Raw genomic sequence first — 14499 nt, forward strand, 5'->3', positions numbered from 1 at the left:
TCAATTTTTACTGTACCACGTTACAATGCAAATAAAGTTTGATTAATTTGTATTAAAAAAGCTACACGTAACAAGATTATGCAACATTATTAAAATAAAAGTAGTAGTATGGCAGAATGTAGGCAACACATTATACACTACAATTTTAGAACGAAGTTTAAATTTGCTCTGTGATAGTAGTGATAGTGGATAAATAATAATTGTCTTGTTGACCTCATTACCATCAAACCAAAGAAATAAATTATTGTAATTATACTTTTTAATGTAATTTGTTTTTAAAGGTAAATTGTTACAAAGGAAGATGGCTGCGTCTTCGTACAGGTATTCCAAAAGAATTATGATGATTAGGTGTAATATACAGCGTGATCAATAATGACTGAGTCTGTTGGCAATGAAAAAATTGGTGTTTTTTGTCTTGTAATTAGCACTGACCGGATGTTTTAACTACGATACGACATAAAAAAAAAATTAGGTTATGTCGGTTATGCTTATGATGCTATTACAAAAATGAATCTTTGATGGTAATAAATTTCAAATTTGCCAAATTTGCTCGTTACCAACAGATGCAGTCATTGTTGATCACTTTCTTCGTATCTAAAAAATTGAAAGTTTGTTTATTGCATATTTTATTCACTTGTATTGTTATAATTTATTACCAATAACGTCATTCTGCGAGGAGTATCCAATGGAAGTTATTACAATACCTAATGATTATGATTTGAACTCGTCAATGGCAAGGTAATTCTCTCATAAAAATCATTTGAAGCATCTTTTGGATCTTTTTTCAAAATATTCAACACAAGAAAATATCACAAGTCAGGTCAGGTCGAATCAATTTAGTTTTATATTTTTTAAAGTAACAAATAACGTTTCTCTTTCTGATTTTGCAGAGTTATAAATTTCTTTTGAAGCGACTTTTTTGTGAGATAACTTCCCTCATGATCTTCACTTCCTTTAACAAAAATTGTCTTTTATTCACATATTTGCTCTATTACAATGACATGTTCAGTTATTTCAATGCTTTTACACTTTGTTACACTATGTTTCATTGCAAACGTGAATTCCAATAATGAAAGCGTAAAATTGAAGAAAACTGTCAACGTAACGGTTCATCGATGTGTTTTATTACTTATTTATTATACGTACGTAGCGTTAAAATTAAATGACATCATTTCCAGAGTGAAATCTAAGACGTAATGTGACACCACAACATTAACTGCAATTACTGTTTACTCTTTGTCTGGTGAAAAACTCCCACCTATTAAAACTTAGCGAAGAATAATGTAAACATGTGAATTTCCATCCGCGTCCTTGATTTAATCTGATATACTTAAGTCGAATTGGGTAAAGGTCGCTCATCACTTCTTGTTTTTTAACCGAAATCCGGATTTTCCACACATTTTTGATTGCACACGATATTAGGAATCTTTTTGTAAATCTCAATTACACAATCCTAAATACCACATCGGTTTCCATCATTAGATAACATTGATGATCAAGTTCCTAAAGCAAATAGTCTGGAAACACGACTACGATACGATTATGGATGGACGGGCGCCGTAAAATAAGACGAAAGCGAAAGCGGGGCCGTAGGTCAGAGGTCAGTTACATAAGTGCATTGTCAATAAACGCGTCGTAACAAGAGTAAATAACAAACCGCCACCAAGTACGACAGGGAATGCGGAAATGCGTCTGAATGAGAGCCAGCTTAGCAAAAATAGTGTTTATTATCTGTACAAATTGGCAGTCTCAAGGGGGCAGGTGCGGAGGCGTTACCCCAGCCCGCCGCCGATCAGCGATGCCTGCGCCGCCGCCGGGATGCCGAGCTTCTTCACCCCCGCGGAAGCCGGCAGATGCTCCCCCTCGGGCTGGAACCCGTTCTCGTCGGCGACGTAGATGACGGTGTAGGTGACCCCGTCGGGGCCCACGTACGAGTAGGACCCCCTCATGACCAAGGCCTCGTCGTCGGTGCCGGGGCTCCGCAGTTCCCCGGTCTGCTCGTGCCTGAAGCCGTCGCTGGTCTCCACGCTGAAAAAGCACCAGGTCAGTGTCGATTAAGGGCAGAGAAAGCGCCGTCTTACTTGAAGGAGTAGCCCCCGAAGCCGGTGTTGTCGTTGTCGTAGCGGGTGATGTAGGCATCCTGGGGGCCCTGGGGTCTGGCGGCGGCCGCGGCGGCGATGGCGAGCAGAACGAGCGTCTGAAATTGGGCAGTTGTGAAATGAGTTGTGCAAATTGTGGGACTTGTGCAACGGATAATTGGGAAAGCGATGGGGTGATAAGAAAAGTGGAACGGAGCGATGAAGACACGGAAAGTGGGCAACGGATGGGAGAGACACAATAATAATTAGAGATGGTGCATGTCGTGGTACTCACCGTCTTCATGATGATGATGAGAGAATATTATGTATTAAATCAGTTGGGTAATGACGTTCTTTATATATAGCGCTCCTTTCAGACTCATCCCCACGTCGTCCCCGCGCTGAAATTGTCCGACGCATTTTTGTTGACAATAACATCGCGTGGGACGCTGCCCCACAAAGGCGAAAAAAGTGTTTCTGTTTCAGCGTTTCGGTCAAACCTGCAAAATCGTGTCTTTCTAATCTTCTTCTTGCCACCATTTTCCGTGCAGATGACCAGCAGACCAGTTTGTAGGTGAAGGTCACGATCCGTCTTCACGCGCGCTCCAACGTGAAACACTCATTTTTCTGTGGTTTCGCGATTTTTATATTTTTACAAATCAAACCTAGAATTACAGCCGTTGCCCAATTGCAGTTTCACAACGGTAAACAAAAAACTGAATGTATTTATTGAGATTAGAGGATTCGTTGACCTTTGCGCAAAATTAACTTCATAAAGCTCTTCAAGTTGTGTTGCGGAACAGCCGAATTTGCAATCGGTTTGCGTTTTACAAGATGTGGGTGCCGCCTAAGCCATAACTAGTGCGATATTTCGCTAAAAATTCCTAAATTTGCAAATTCTAGACTTCTAGAGAGTATTGCGAAAATTGAGGTCCAGGAATCTTGTGTAAATAACTGTCTTCACCGCATCCTGATGCTACTAACAATAGACGATTTGACATTTGCGTTTTATTATATTTTTTTAAGCGGAGCTTAAAACGAGTTGCAGAGTCATCTCAGACGGTGCTCATCTTTGGTAAAGGTTAGAGGCAATTATTTATTTCGGAAAGAAAATGTTTTGTGTGTCCGGTTGTAGGTCAGAACAGTCGACAAATTGCGGTTTTAATTGCTCTTCGTTGTATAAGAATCAAATTAGATGAGATGAGATCACATCCGTAGAATAGGTTGTGAAATGAGATTTGGGCTCCATTGTGAGTGTTTAAGAAAAATTATTTTGTAGACCAGTTGGTTTTCAGTGTTTGGTAAAAGTCTGAAGAGGTGGTGAGCCAAATAATTCGGGTAGGATCATATAAAAGTGTTGAAAAATGTGTAAGAAAGACTTTTACTCGAAGTCTGTTTTGGTTACTTGAGCGTATTAGATTTATTTTATAAATACATACATACGTGGTAAGATCCAAAGGTTTCTTACTTGACCAGTTTTAAACAGAGGTCGTAAATGCAACCAGTCATTAAAACATCTTTTTTTTGTATGAATACAATCAAGTGTTTTTTTAAATTAAGAAAAAACTCAGATTTTCATTCAAAACAAGTTTCTTCTTGGAAAACTAGAAAATTCTTATAACATTTTTTGTAAAATTATTAACTGTGATTTGTAAATTTGACACTTAACCAGTTTTCATTGTTTATTTTGTTATATTTACCTTGAAGAACGTTTGAAAGTGTAAATTACAGTGTTCTGAACTAGATAAGGCAACAAGAGACTCTTTTTCAGGACTAGCTCTTGCAACATAATTGGTTATTATTCGTAACAATTTTACAATTACATTACCTAGAAGCCCCTCGTTTTTAGGCAACCAAGTAATCATAACTTTCTTTAGCGTAGATACACTACGGGATTATTCACGTAAGATGACGAATCTCACAAGCTAAAAATGCAACCCAAAATACATTTTTCAAAGCATACATTGTGTTTTGGTATTTAAAATTTAAATCAAGAATCCAATTAGGTGTTCTATTAGTTTGAAAGATACATCTGTCACTGCATTTTTCGTTCATACATATTCAGTATTTGAAAAAGTCATCGGACGATGACACAACCGACATGATCCTACTCACTCATTACCTTAGCCATTTTAATTGCTTATTATTGTTATTAAATCATACTTTGTTGTGAGAGATATTTTTCTTTCAAAACTTGACATTCATTAGGCTGACGTTAAAAGTTATCTACATTACAATAATGTAATAGGGATCGAGATACCTTTATGAATTGTATTTTGGGTTGCATTTTACCTGGTTAGGCTCGTCATCTTATGTGAATTATTCTCTATAGGTATTGTAACTGGCAAATTTCCACAGTACGGTTCGCTTCAAAAAAAACGGGAACTGTCAGAAAAAGTTCTGTCAGATTTTATTACATTTTTATAATTTGAAACGGCCTTTTAGAATTTAGGTTAAAAAACGGCACTTATGTGTCAGAAATACTACTGTCAAACAGACACAAATTGACAAATTAAATTTTCAGTTCACATTAGGTCAAATTTCATTTCCCGTTTTTTTTGAAGCCAACTGTAGGTACTATTCCGGACACGGAATCTTGGCCACAACTGCCATTTAACTGACAAATATGTGTGAACTGGCCTTTATTCAATATAACCCAACTTTTGACTCGATAATGCCATTTCCCTGCTTCTTTGATGTCATAAGAAAAACTTCAAAGTGATCTTTAATAATTGTCATTTATTAATGACACTAATAATTGGTTTACATATTTTTTTTTTTAGAAATGTCTAAAAAATGTTGGCCAAGATTCCATGTCCGGAATAGTACACTATGATAGTAGGTATAGTATTGCCGTTATAACTTTTTATCTGCTCCGCCCACATAAATTGACCAATGAGAATCAAAGCCAGATTCAATCTGTATAATTTTTCATCACATTTGCCACGTAAAAAAGTTAAGGTTAGAATTCTGCTGTCAAGTCCACAATTATTGTTTTAGGTTTTAAAAAATAAAAGGTCATTAAGACAATTCGAATGTCATATTTTTTTTCTGTGTAAACGAGATCGTCTTAACAACCTATTTGATTGGTAACTAAGAAAATGTAATGGGCGGGGCAGATAAAATGTTACGTTGTCCTTAGTATAGAAATATTTATAATACCTCTAAATAACAGATAAAAAAACATCTTAGCGTATAATTGAAAACCGTCATTTATTTTGAGGTTATGCGTCACATTATTTTGACATGGTTTTGACCCACATCAGAGATAACCCACAGAAAAATAATAAAAGTTTTACGAATTCATTGAAGAAATTCCAAATACTATTAGGTATAACAAGAATAAACACAAAATGATTCCAACAATAATGCCAAAACCAAATTAACAGCGGAGGACACCAACAGCGTCGAAACTAGGGTGGGTATTTTTTATAGGTATTATTACCAAGGGTCTTGCTGCCAACGTAAATTTGAATTTCCAACGCCTACCGCTATGCCGCTATGCCATTTATTCTGAATTGTAATGTCTTTAAATCACTGATCTCTATGGTACCTACACCATAGACATCAGTGCTTTAAATGCATTTCCAAATTTGAACAAAATAATTGAATTTAATGTTCTATTGAAAGAAATAAGAAATAATCTGAAACAAAGAAAGTTTTTTTCAACTATTTCATAATTAACAGCAAGCTTCTTGCATAAATTTCATTTTCTTCTGCTAAAATAGCCAGCGTTCAAAAAATGCGTGATCAAACAGGCCATGCTTTTCTCTCCTCTAGTTTCTTTCTTTTTATTTAGTATGTTTTGACATTTCCGCCAGGCACATAACCTTGCTTTGATAATCATTTTAGAGTAAGTTCGTAGCAATAAAAAGACAAGCAAACTGTCAATATTAGTTTTAAATGAACTGTTTTTACAAACGAAATAATGCCCACCACTGTTTCTTCATAAATGTTAAATAAATGACAGGTGACAACTAACAAAAGCATGCACCAGACCACATGACCACAAATATTTTAAAACGCTCGTTGTAATTTTGTTGGGAAATCATCACTCTTAAATCTCACACTAATAACAATAATTTTTTATTTTTTCCTAAAAATATTCACCTAAAATGTCAAATCTAATTCTTTTAGTGTCAAATAAATTTCTGCGTGTAATTTTCAAACAATCTAAAAAGGTTAGTCGCTTCTACGTGTTTATAGCTTTTCTCGCATTTTATTTTATTTACTTTACAACTCGACCTTAATTCGACTTGTTTAAAAATTGAGTTATGTCACTTCTCCGCTGACAAATCCACACTCACCGGTTCCAACATTACACTGTAGAATTTGTCTGTTCATTATTTATTTGTATTTTTTTCACACTCCCTCCCTGTGTGAAATAAAAATTACTTCCGGTCTCCTACAGCGCTGCAAAAACCAAAGTCTTGTAACTGTTATTGTTCAAATTTAAATGAGCCAGTTACGTTTGAGCTTGCTTAAAAACTGATAAAAATAGCTCTAATGATCAACCTACTTAGATATGAATGTGGCCCAACGACTAAGAATCATTGCAGACATTTCAGTCAACAAAAAGTGTGTGAATGAAGCTGGTTTCCTGGTGTCGCTTTGTGACTCGCCGGGGCATTCAACGCTGCGTCAGACACCGACCCACGCAACTCTCAAACATCCACTGACATTTTAATTGTTATCCGAAGTAATTTACGCAATTATAAGAATCAATTTCCTGTTGAAACGCCCTAAATACTCCGACAAACAAATGTCACCAAATTTCGCAACGCCCTCTATCGGTTAACATTTTATTCAAAAAATACACTTTTACAAACACAACAGAACACAAAACAACAATTAGATGGAATTGACTGCGGCGATATTGAACCCTCTGCCGTCACCATTCGCCAAAAGGTTCACGATCGAGCTCTGCAGCTTATTGTCGAGCTCGTTGAAAGCTACGGATTTAGGCGTGACCGTGCTCGCCGCATCCAGCGGAATCTGGATGCGAGTCGGGGTGGTCGACACTTCCGGTCGAGGGGTGCTCGAGAAGGGGTTGATCTGGAAGCGCGTCGGCGAGGCGGCGACAAACTGGGGGCGAGGAGTGGATTGGACGAACTGGACGGGAAGAGGCGGCCGCGAAATGCCTGGGACGAACTGGCCGGGGTGAGGGGCTCGTGGAGTGCCTTGGACGAGCTGGATGGGGGGTCGCGGGGTCGACTGCACAAAGACTTGGGGGTTGGGGTTGACCACGTAGGGCGGCACCTTGATGTGGTCCCCTTCGGGGTGGAAACCGTTCTCGTCGGCGATGTAGCGCACAGTGTAGAGTTTGCCGGTTTCGTCGGGGTAGGAGTACGACCCCTTGACAACGACGGGGGAGTCGGGGGTGTTCTCGTCCAAGAGGGTGCCCTCTTCTTCACGGATGATGCCGTCGCTGCTCTCGAATCTAAACAAAACAATTCCAGAAGATCCAAACGGAAAGGACATTTCAGACTCACCGGAAGAAGTAGTGTCCAGATCCGATGTGCTCTTCTCGCTGGTAGTCCAGGATTCTTGCGGCTCTAGGGTCTTCGAGGGCCAGACCACAACACAAGAAGACACTCACTAAAATCTGAATTTCCCAAAAATTATTGTTGCTTCTTCGTCGAGGAAAACTTACGTATTTGAGATCCATCGTGGACGAGTTGACACTGACAGTCCGCCATGAATTTTTTATATATTTGTTAACCCCACTAGCTTTGGTCCAAGATAATACATAAAAGATGACAGTTTCCAAAAATCTCTCCTATTACCATAATTTTTCACAAGTGGAGTTGTTCCTTCCAATTCGAATTTAATGCAAATTCCTTGGACATATCTGTTGTGATATATTTCATTATCGTCTGGATTGCTACAGAAAGATAATCTCGTCAAGTTTATTGCCTCGTCATTTAATAACTTGTTAACAAGCCAATTCGCGTGGTTGCCACACTCGCAAATATGGAGCTGACGGAACATTTAAGTCATCTTAAAAATACTATTAAATAAAAAATCGACACAAATGAAGTCATAGAGGAAAGTTCAGACTTTTCCCTTCTCATTTCTCCGCATCTCGTCATGATTTGCATATTCATTCTGCTTAATTTCAATTCGCTATCGTGAACTATGCAAATCGGTGCTTCCATTTTTCAAGAATAAATCTCCAAGAGCGGTAGAGAAACTGCATCTCTCGCGGATGATTTAGTGCAAATTGCTGAGATGTTTGCATACCCCAGGAGGTCACCACAGGGTCGAGCAAACTAGACTCCTGGAATTACTCTTGAGCTGGTGATGAAGACGCTTCCTTTAAAATGGATGACATTTTGAAATGTCAATAGGTGCGTGGTTGCGGAATTAGAAGAGGAAGCAACAGCAATTAAAACACAAATTCCGGCCGTAAAAGAAGCATTGGGACGGTGATGTAATTGGTCAACTATAAATAAAGTATTATTTTTCACGGGTAAAGTGTGTTAATTGGATAATTACTCGAATGGATTTTAAAAATCTTTCAAACAAATTTCGACAATCACCATTAAGAATTTCCTTGAAATGCCACTGCATTTTTATCTGCAAATGTCAGTACCCAATACAGTAGTCGCAATTACTTCCCCGGTTTGACTCGAGAAACAATCTTTGTTAATGATTTTTTGATCGATTTCTCTTGTCATTCGCCCAACAAAAACTTGCAGTGTCTTCGTGTCTAATAAACTGTAACAAATCTCTGCTACATCATTGAGTTTCAATTTTCCCGCCAAAGTAACAAGTTGACAGTTCTAAATAATCAATTGTCTCGGACAAAAATTAAACCAAAATTAATTTGCCAGTAGATTTGTTATTTATTTTCAATTTACTCAAAGCTAGGAAAGCCAGTCCGATCGGTCAAGAAAAAACAATTATTCTTCACGTTTCTTTAAAAACCAATGCTACCAACCTTTCATGATCAATAATTCTTTTACATTTTTTAAAATTATTAAATCTTCGCCCAACTGCATTCGCATGTTCGTGCGTTTTATTTTAGTTATTATTTTATTATTAACTAGCTATTTAATACTGGCGAACATGGAACATGGTTTTGTTGCAGTGTCCTTGAAATTTTTCACTTTTCTGATTTTAACTGACAATCCTTCCCCAGTCCTTTGTCGTGACTCCCTTACAGCCACATCATTAATGTTTTATTCTACATCTGGACGGCGTAATTGCAAACCTTAAATTTTAATTCGATTTGTTTTGACAAGAACAATAATAAAATAATACAAAATGTAGTTGGTATAGGCAACCGTGCATACACCTGTGCATGCACCGTGGCATACTCTCCTTTGACCACCGTTACAAGAGAAACTACAATACATAAATTATGATTTATTAACGAACATCACTCATTTATTCATTACACTGCAATTATTATATCTACAAAATTACATAAGCCGCCTGGTGCGTGTCGGCACAAGAAAAGCACTTCTTTCTTCGATCCCCACAACCTATAACCCTCATTATCTTCGCAGCATGCCGCAACCTTATCTCGATTCGATCCTCAATTAGCCGTCGTCGTAACTTCATCAGTTGTGGTCTCGACCTGCGGGGGCACGATATCTCCAGGGAGCAGCTGGGGCACGATATCTCCAGCGGTCTTCGTCCCTTTATCGTCGGCCTCGTAGCGCACCACGTACTTGCGTCCATCTCTGCCGAAATACGAGTACATCCCCTTCACGTGGAGGACGGTCTTGTCCCCTTTGTTGACGAACGTGCCGATCTCCTGGCGACGCGACCCGTCCTCCGCCTCGTACCTACAAAAAACCATCTAATTTACCACACCTTGGTTTTTTTTACACAAGAATTCAAATTACTACACGACATTACAATTCAGCTCATCTTCAGGAGACCTTGACTGATTGATGAATTAATTAACATTCGTTTCTGCTCATGTTTCCTTCAGCGTGATGCAATTAACCGGGTAAAAATAGACTAGAGTGACTTACTCGAATTGGTAGCCGTTGCTCTGGCGCTGGTTCCGGTGCAGGAGGATGGCGTCTTTGGCAGGAAGAGACGCGGCGTCGTGCAAGACACACAAAAGCAAAGGTACAACCAGGAGTGCGTGCATGGTTCGGAATAAGGAGGAGCTGATCCAGTTTTTAATATATCGAGACGAGGAAAATAAAAGAGTGCGAGGTCGGTTGGTGGGCATCGAGGCCTTCGGAAGACAAGAGATTCGGGTTCATTAAACGAAGAATAATTAATACCGATCGGATTATCTTTATTGGTTGTGGTGTTAACATTTAAGTCGCGGATGAATCCTGGACCAGTTTTTGTTCTTTTGAAGATTTCTTTATTTCTGGTGACATTTAGAGCGCTAATGGGATTCTTATGGAGATGGGCTGAATAATCCGGATTTTTTGCGACAATGTCTGAAACTGGATTAACATCATGTGTTGATTTGGCATTGAAGTCTCTTCTGATAAGTGACAGACAATTCTGCAGTTTGCAGGAATGTGAACTTTGAGAGTTGCATAGTAGAATGACATTTGCAGAAGAGTGAAGGCCCTATTGGCAATTAAATTCGTCGATGGATTGTCTCGAGGTTCTGATAAGATCGCGAAGCTGTGAAAGATAAGAGTGGAGGTGTCCTTTAGTACGCGTCAATTAATTGGCCCGTCAGATTCCTTCCAAATAACAGAAACGTATACCATCTCCGCCCCGAGGGCAGAGATGGGTCAAACGGCAGCCGCCTCTTTGTACAAATGAACTTTGAGATCACAATGCCAAAATAACGAGAAGAAGTGGTGGTAAATGTCAGCGAGAACACGCAGCGATGGTAAATAGAGTCTGGGCAGTACAGGGATATTCTCATATAAAAGCGTGAACCTTCGCCTCATCTTCAGTTCGCTATTGTGGTCAGTATAGTACAAAATTAAGATGAAATTGGTAAGAGGTCTGGAGGGTGCGGAAAAGGGGGTATGATCGATCGATTGATTCAGGTCGCCGTTGTCGCCGTGCTCGTGGCTTGCGCCGCCGCCGCCCCCCAGCAGCCCCGGGACTCGAAGAACGCCGTAATCGTCAAATACGAAAGCGACAACATCGGTCTCGATGGCTACAACTATGGGTGAGTACCGAAGAGTCCAAGGCGGATACGAACTGATTTGGTTGTGCAGTTACGAGACCAGCGACGGAACTTCCGCCCAGGAACAAGGCCAGCTCCAGAACGCGGGCTCCGAGAACGAGATCATGTCCGTCAAGGGACAGTTCTCGTTCGTGGGACTCGACGGAGTCACCTACACCGTGACGTACATCGCCGACGAGAACGGGTTCCAGCCGCAGGGTGCCCATCTCCCCCAGAGCCCATAGATGCCATCGCATATCAGCGCGACTGCCATGACGAATTGTCCAATCGGTCCTTCCGCAGCTTTCATAAAGCTGCGAAACGATCGATTCCTATTTATAACATGTAAATAATTCCAATAAAAGATAGATGTAACGAGGAGTCTGTTGTCTTGCCCAGCGCCTTGCGTAACCCCCTTAATTTTATGCGATGACATTAGTGAGGGAAAGCTGCATTCCTGCTTGTTTTATTCTCATATCGCACCGATAATTTCTCTCAATTTCGAGCGATCGGCCAAAAGTTGCGTCACTTGACTGTTTGGCAGCTTGCGAAATGGATGACCCCGTTGGGGCATTTCCCGGAGAAATTCGCCCCCCGGACGACGGCCAAGGACGAAAAAATCAAGGGAAAGGATGACGGACGGGGAAAAAATCGGACGCACGTTTTCAAAATGGCGGCCGGAAATGCCGACAATCTGACATTTACACGTAATGTCGTTAAAATTAACAGCGACCTTCGCCTTTTCGGTACATCATTTTCAGGAGGATGATTCCTGTTTTTTGCTGTTTTGTGTCTGCGAAGCACGAAGCAGTTATGTATTTTCACGCGTTGGACGCGTTACGCAGTGTGGGTATAAATTAATGTTTTCCATAGAATCAAAGGCGGCGATTTTTATGACGAATGGCGGCGTGCCTTTTACGTGACATTTGTTTTGCACTTTAGACACAGTTAGGTGGAAATTTCAGTACACGTTTCACCACTTCTGATTTACCAGATATTTTTTTTTAAGATCGTATTGTTTCGACACTCTTCTGCTCATTTTTCACAAATAATGACTATTGAAGTATTGAGAAACAAATGTAGTAAATATCGTGTGTTTATTTAAATTTATCCCCAAAGCAGGCATCAATCTAACCTCACTTTTGGGTTGTTTGTGTTTTTACTGTGCAGACTGACGAGTGGTGCGTTCACAATCGACTCTTCAACGCCAACTTTGAGGATACATTTAAATGAACACCGGATAGTTTTTCCTCGAATGGTTAAAAAACTGTACTGCGCCACTACATCTCTTCAGCGCTTTCTGGTAATAATAATTAAAGGTAAAAAGCGTTAAACGTGTCGTAGCGTGTCATCATTTCACTGTGACGTTACGCAAATATGTGCACCGAAATAGCCGAATCATAAGAGTGCATTGAAAACAATTGAAGTTGTCTCGCGATGTTGTAAAAACGTCGAATGTTAGATTTACGTTGTGTTGTTAATTGTTGTTCTGACTGCATATAATCGTAAAAATATTGTATGGAACTCTTGCATAATGTGTTTTTTGTCACTCATTGAATTGCCGCACTCGCCTGGGGCTGATGCCATTAAACTTCCCATTCGTGATAAAAAGTACTACTTTATGTAGTTGTTGCATAAATTACTATTTCACAAAACAATAATTTATTGTAAGTTTCTTTAATTCCAAAAACAATATTCTATATTATTTAAGACATTTTCATCTTCCAATCGTCCTCACATACTCATTTAAACGGATTGTTCAAATTCGGACTATCTATGAAAATCTGACATTTTAGTTGGCAGTATTGCAATTTGTCATAATAAATCTATTTTAGGTTATAATTGAACCGAACATTACTGCCAGTTTGCTACATTTTTTAAATAAGTGAACGTATTAAGAACAATAATTTAAAACTTTAATTCAAATGAAACATACATTTTTGCAGCGCAGTTCTCGTTTAAGAACATTCCTAATGTATTAAAATGGGTCAATTATTATTACTAACTAAATTAATGACGGAATTGACAACAAGGCGGATATTTAAAAAGCAAACGTTATATGACAGGACCTGACGCCAATCTAACAAAAAATATCTTGGCCTGCTGCGTGTTTAAAACAATCGTGAAGTGAACTGCTAATAATCACATCTTATTTTTCGCTCTTTTTTGGTTAATCCTTTAATTTATCGTTTTCCCTTCTTCATTTTGTTTTTACACGACAAATAGGTACAATGGCGGACAACAAATTTCGTCAACAACTGTCATTCCACTCACGTATGCTGTAAAGCAGCCTTTAGGAACGAGTAACCTCACTTCACATGTTGACATGTGTCAATCAAATTGTGCCTATGTTCGTATGGGTGACAGTAAGAAATTTCAAATTTTAATTTGCAAACGTCAATCATAATGACAATAGAGGTTAAACTACACCCAATTTTTGTGAAATGAGAGGAAAAGGGTGGACGAAATTTCTTGGCCGCAATAGCACTTCAAGACACGTAATAAAATAATAAACAACAAAAAATTAAAATATAACAATTTCGTTTTCCTTTCTTCATCTGTCATAACGAATGTTCAGATCAAGCGAACTGTGGCTTTCTCTCTTTCCCAAACGTAGGTCGTCTTTTTACTTGACAAATCCTTCAGATGCATAACCTCATTTTGTTCACACCTTCATTCTTTGCCATAAATGACAAATCGAAGTTTTCGGTTTATTTCATACGATTTCCTTAATTCTTTCCACCTTTTCTGAAATACCCACTGATAGTCGCCCATTCCCAATCTTTCTACACATTCTACATCACTCAATATTTCCATTTGACATTTGACTGCCGATGAAGCTACGCCATACGTCAACGCAAGCACCACACATTTTCTCGAACATACGTCACTTATTCTACTGCATTCCAAGAGAACTTCAGAATCTATAATTTTCACTTGACTCGTCCTTTCTCATTCAATTCTTATAAATTCAAATTCGATAATCGTATCCGCCAATTTGCATACAATTTTCCACGCAAATAAAAACGCGACCCGTGGGGCGCTCTGGGGAATTTCCAAATGAATTAACTTGTCACGTCGATCACGCTGTCGGAGCATCAACAAATGAAACTATTTTTAAAACAATTACATAAGCGGCGCCATATCTCTTTCTCTCCAAAACTCACTCCAATCCAATTTCCAAATGTCACCACCGATTTATACATTTCCCATTTCTCCCAAATGCTAAACCACCCACAGATCGTCCATAAATCTTGCGTTTGCCGCCACCGATTAAGAATTAACCATCGATGACTCCCCCTCAGTGTGACCTAT

General features: G+C 39.1%; 4 protein-coding genes across 5 annotated transcripts; 1 reads left to right on the forward strand and 3 right to left on the reverse strand.

The window, feature by feature from the left end:
* Positions 1-1708: 1708 nt before the first annotated feature.
* On the reverse strand, positions 1709-2531 carry LOC138131631 (cuticle protein CP14.6-like). The gene is made up of 3 exons (XM_069048755.1): positions 2374-2531; positions 2082-2197; positions 1709-2028 (listed from the first exon to the last, which is right to left on the reverse strand). The coding sequence occupies exons 1-3, from the start codon at positions 2380-2382 to the stop codon at positions 1773-1775; spliced, it is 381 nt and encodes a 126-aa protein (XP_068904856.1). The 5' UTR covers positions 2383-2531; the 3' UTR covers positions 1709-1772.
* A 4335-nt stretch (positions 2532-6866) lies between these two features.
* On the reverse strand, positions 6867-8765 carry LOC138130953 (uncharacterized). Of its 2 annotated transcripts, XM_069047682.1 has the most exons (3): positions 7732-8763; positions 7571-7683; positions 6867-7518 (listed from the first exon to the last, which is right to left on the reverse strand). In XM_069047682.1, the coding sequence occupies exons 1-3, from the start codon at positions 7744-7746 to the stop codon at positions 6930-6932; spliced, it is 717 nt and encodes a 238-aa protein (XP_068903783.1). In that variant the 5' UTR covers positions 7747-8763; the 3' UTR covers positions 6867-6929. The 2 variants fall into 2 exon arrangements, with proteins under 2 accessions (XP_068903783.1, XP_068903782.1); XM_069047681.1 differs by having other exon boundaries at positions 7571-8765.
* A 671-nt stretch (positions 8766-9436) lies between these two features.
* Positions 9437-10430, reverse strand: LOC138130954 (larval cuticle protein 16/17-like). Its single transcript, XM_069047683.1, has 2 exons — positions 10067-10430; positions 9437-9874 (listed from the first exon to the last, which is right to left on the reverse strand). The coding sequence occupies exons 1-2, from the start codon at positions 10270-10272 to the stop codon at positions 9622-9624; spliced, it is 459 nt and encodes a 152-aa protein (XP_068903784.1). The 5' UTR covers positions 10273-10430; the 3' UTR covers positions 9437-9621.
* A 420-nt stretch (positions 10431-10850) lies between these two features.
* LOC138130955 (flexible cuticle protein 12-like) lies at positions 10851-11559 on the forward strand. Its single transcript, XM_069047684.1, has 3 exons — positions 10851-11009; positions 11063-11187; positions 11237-11559. The coding sequence occupies exons 1-3, from the start codon at positions 11001-11003 to the stop codon at positions 11427-11429; spliced, it is 327 nt and encodes a 108-aa protein (XP_068903785.1). The 5' UTR covers positions 10851-11000; the 3' UTR covers positions 11430-11559.
* Positions 11560-14499: the final 2940 nt, after the last annotated feature.

This window comes from Tenebrio molitor, chromosome 5 (genome assembly GCF_963966145.1).
Source record: "Tenebrio molitor chromosome 5, icTenMoli1.1, whole genome shotgun sequence".
Lineage (NCBI taxonomy): Eukaryota > Metazoa > Arthropoda > Insecta > Coleoptera > Tenebrionidae > Tenebrio > Tenebrio molitor.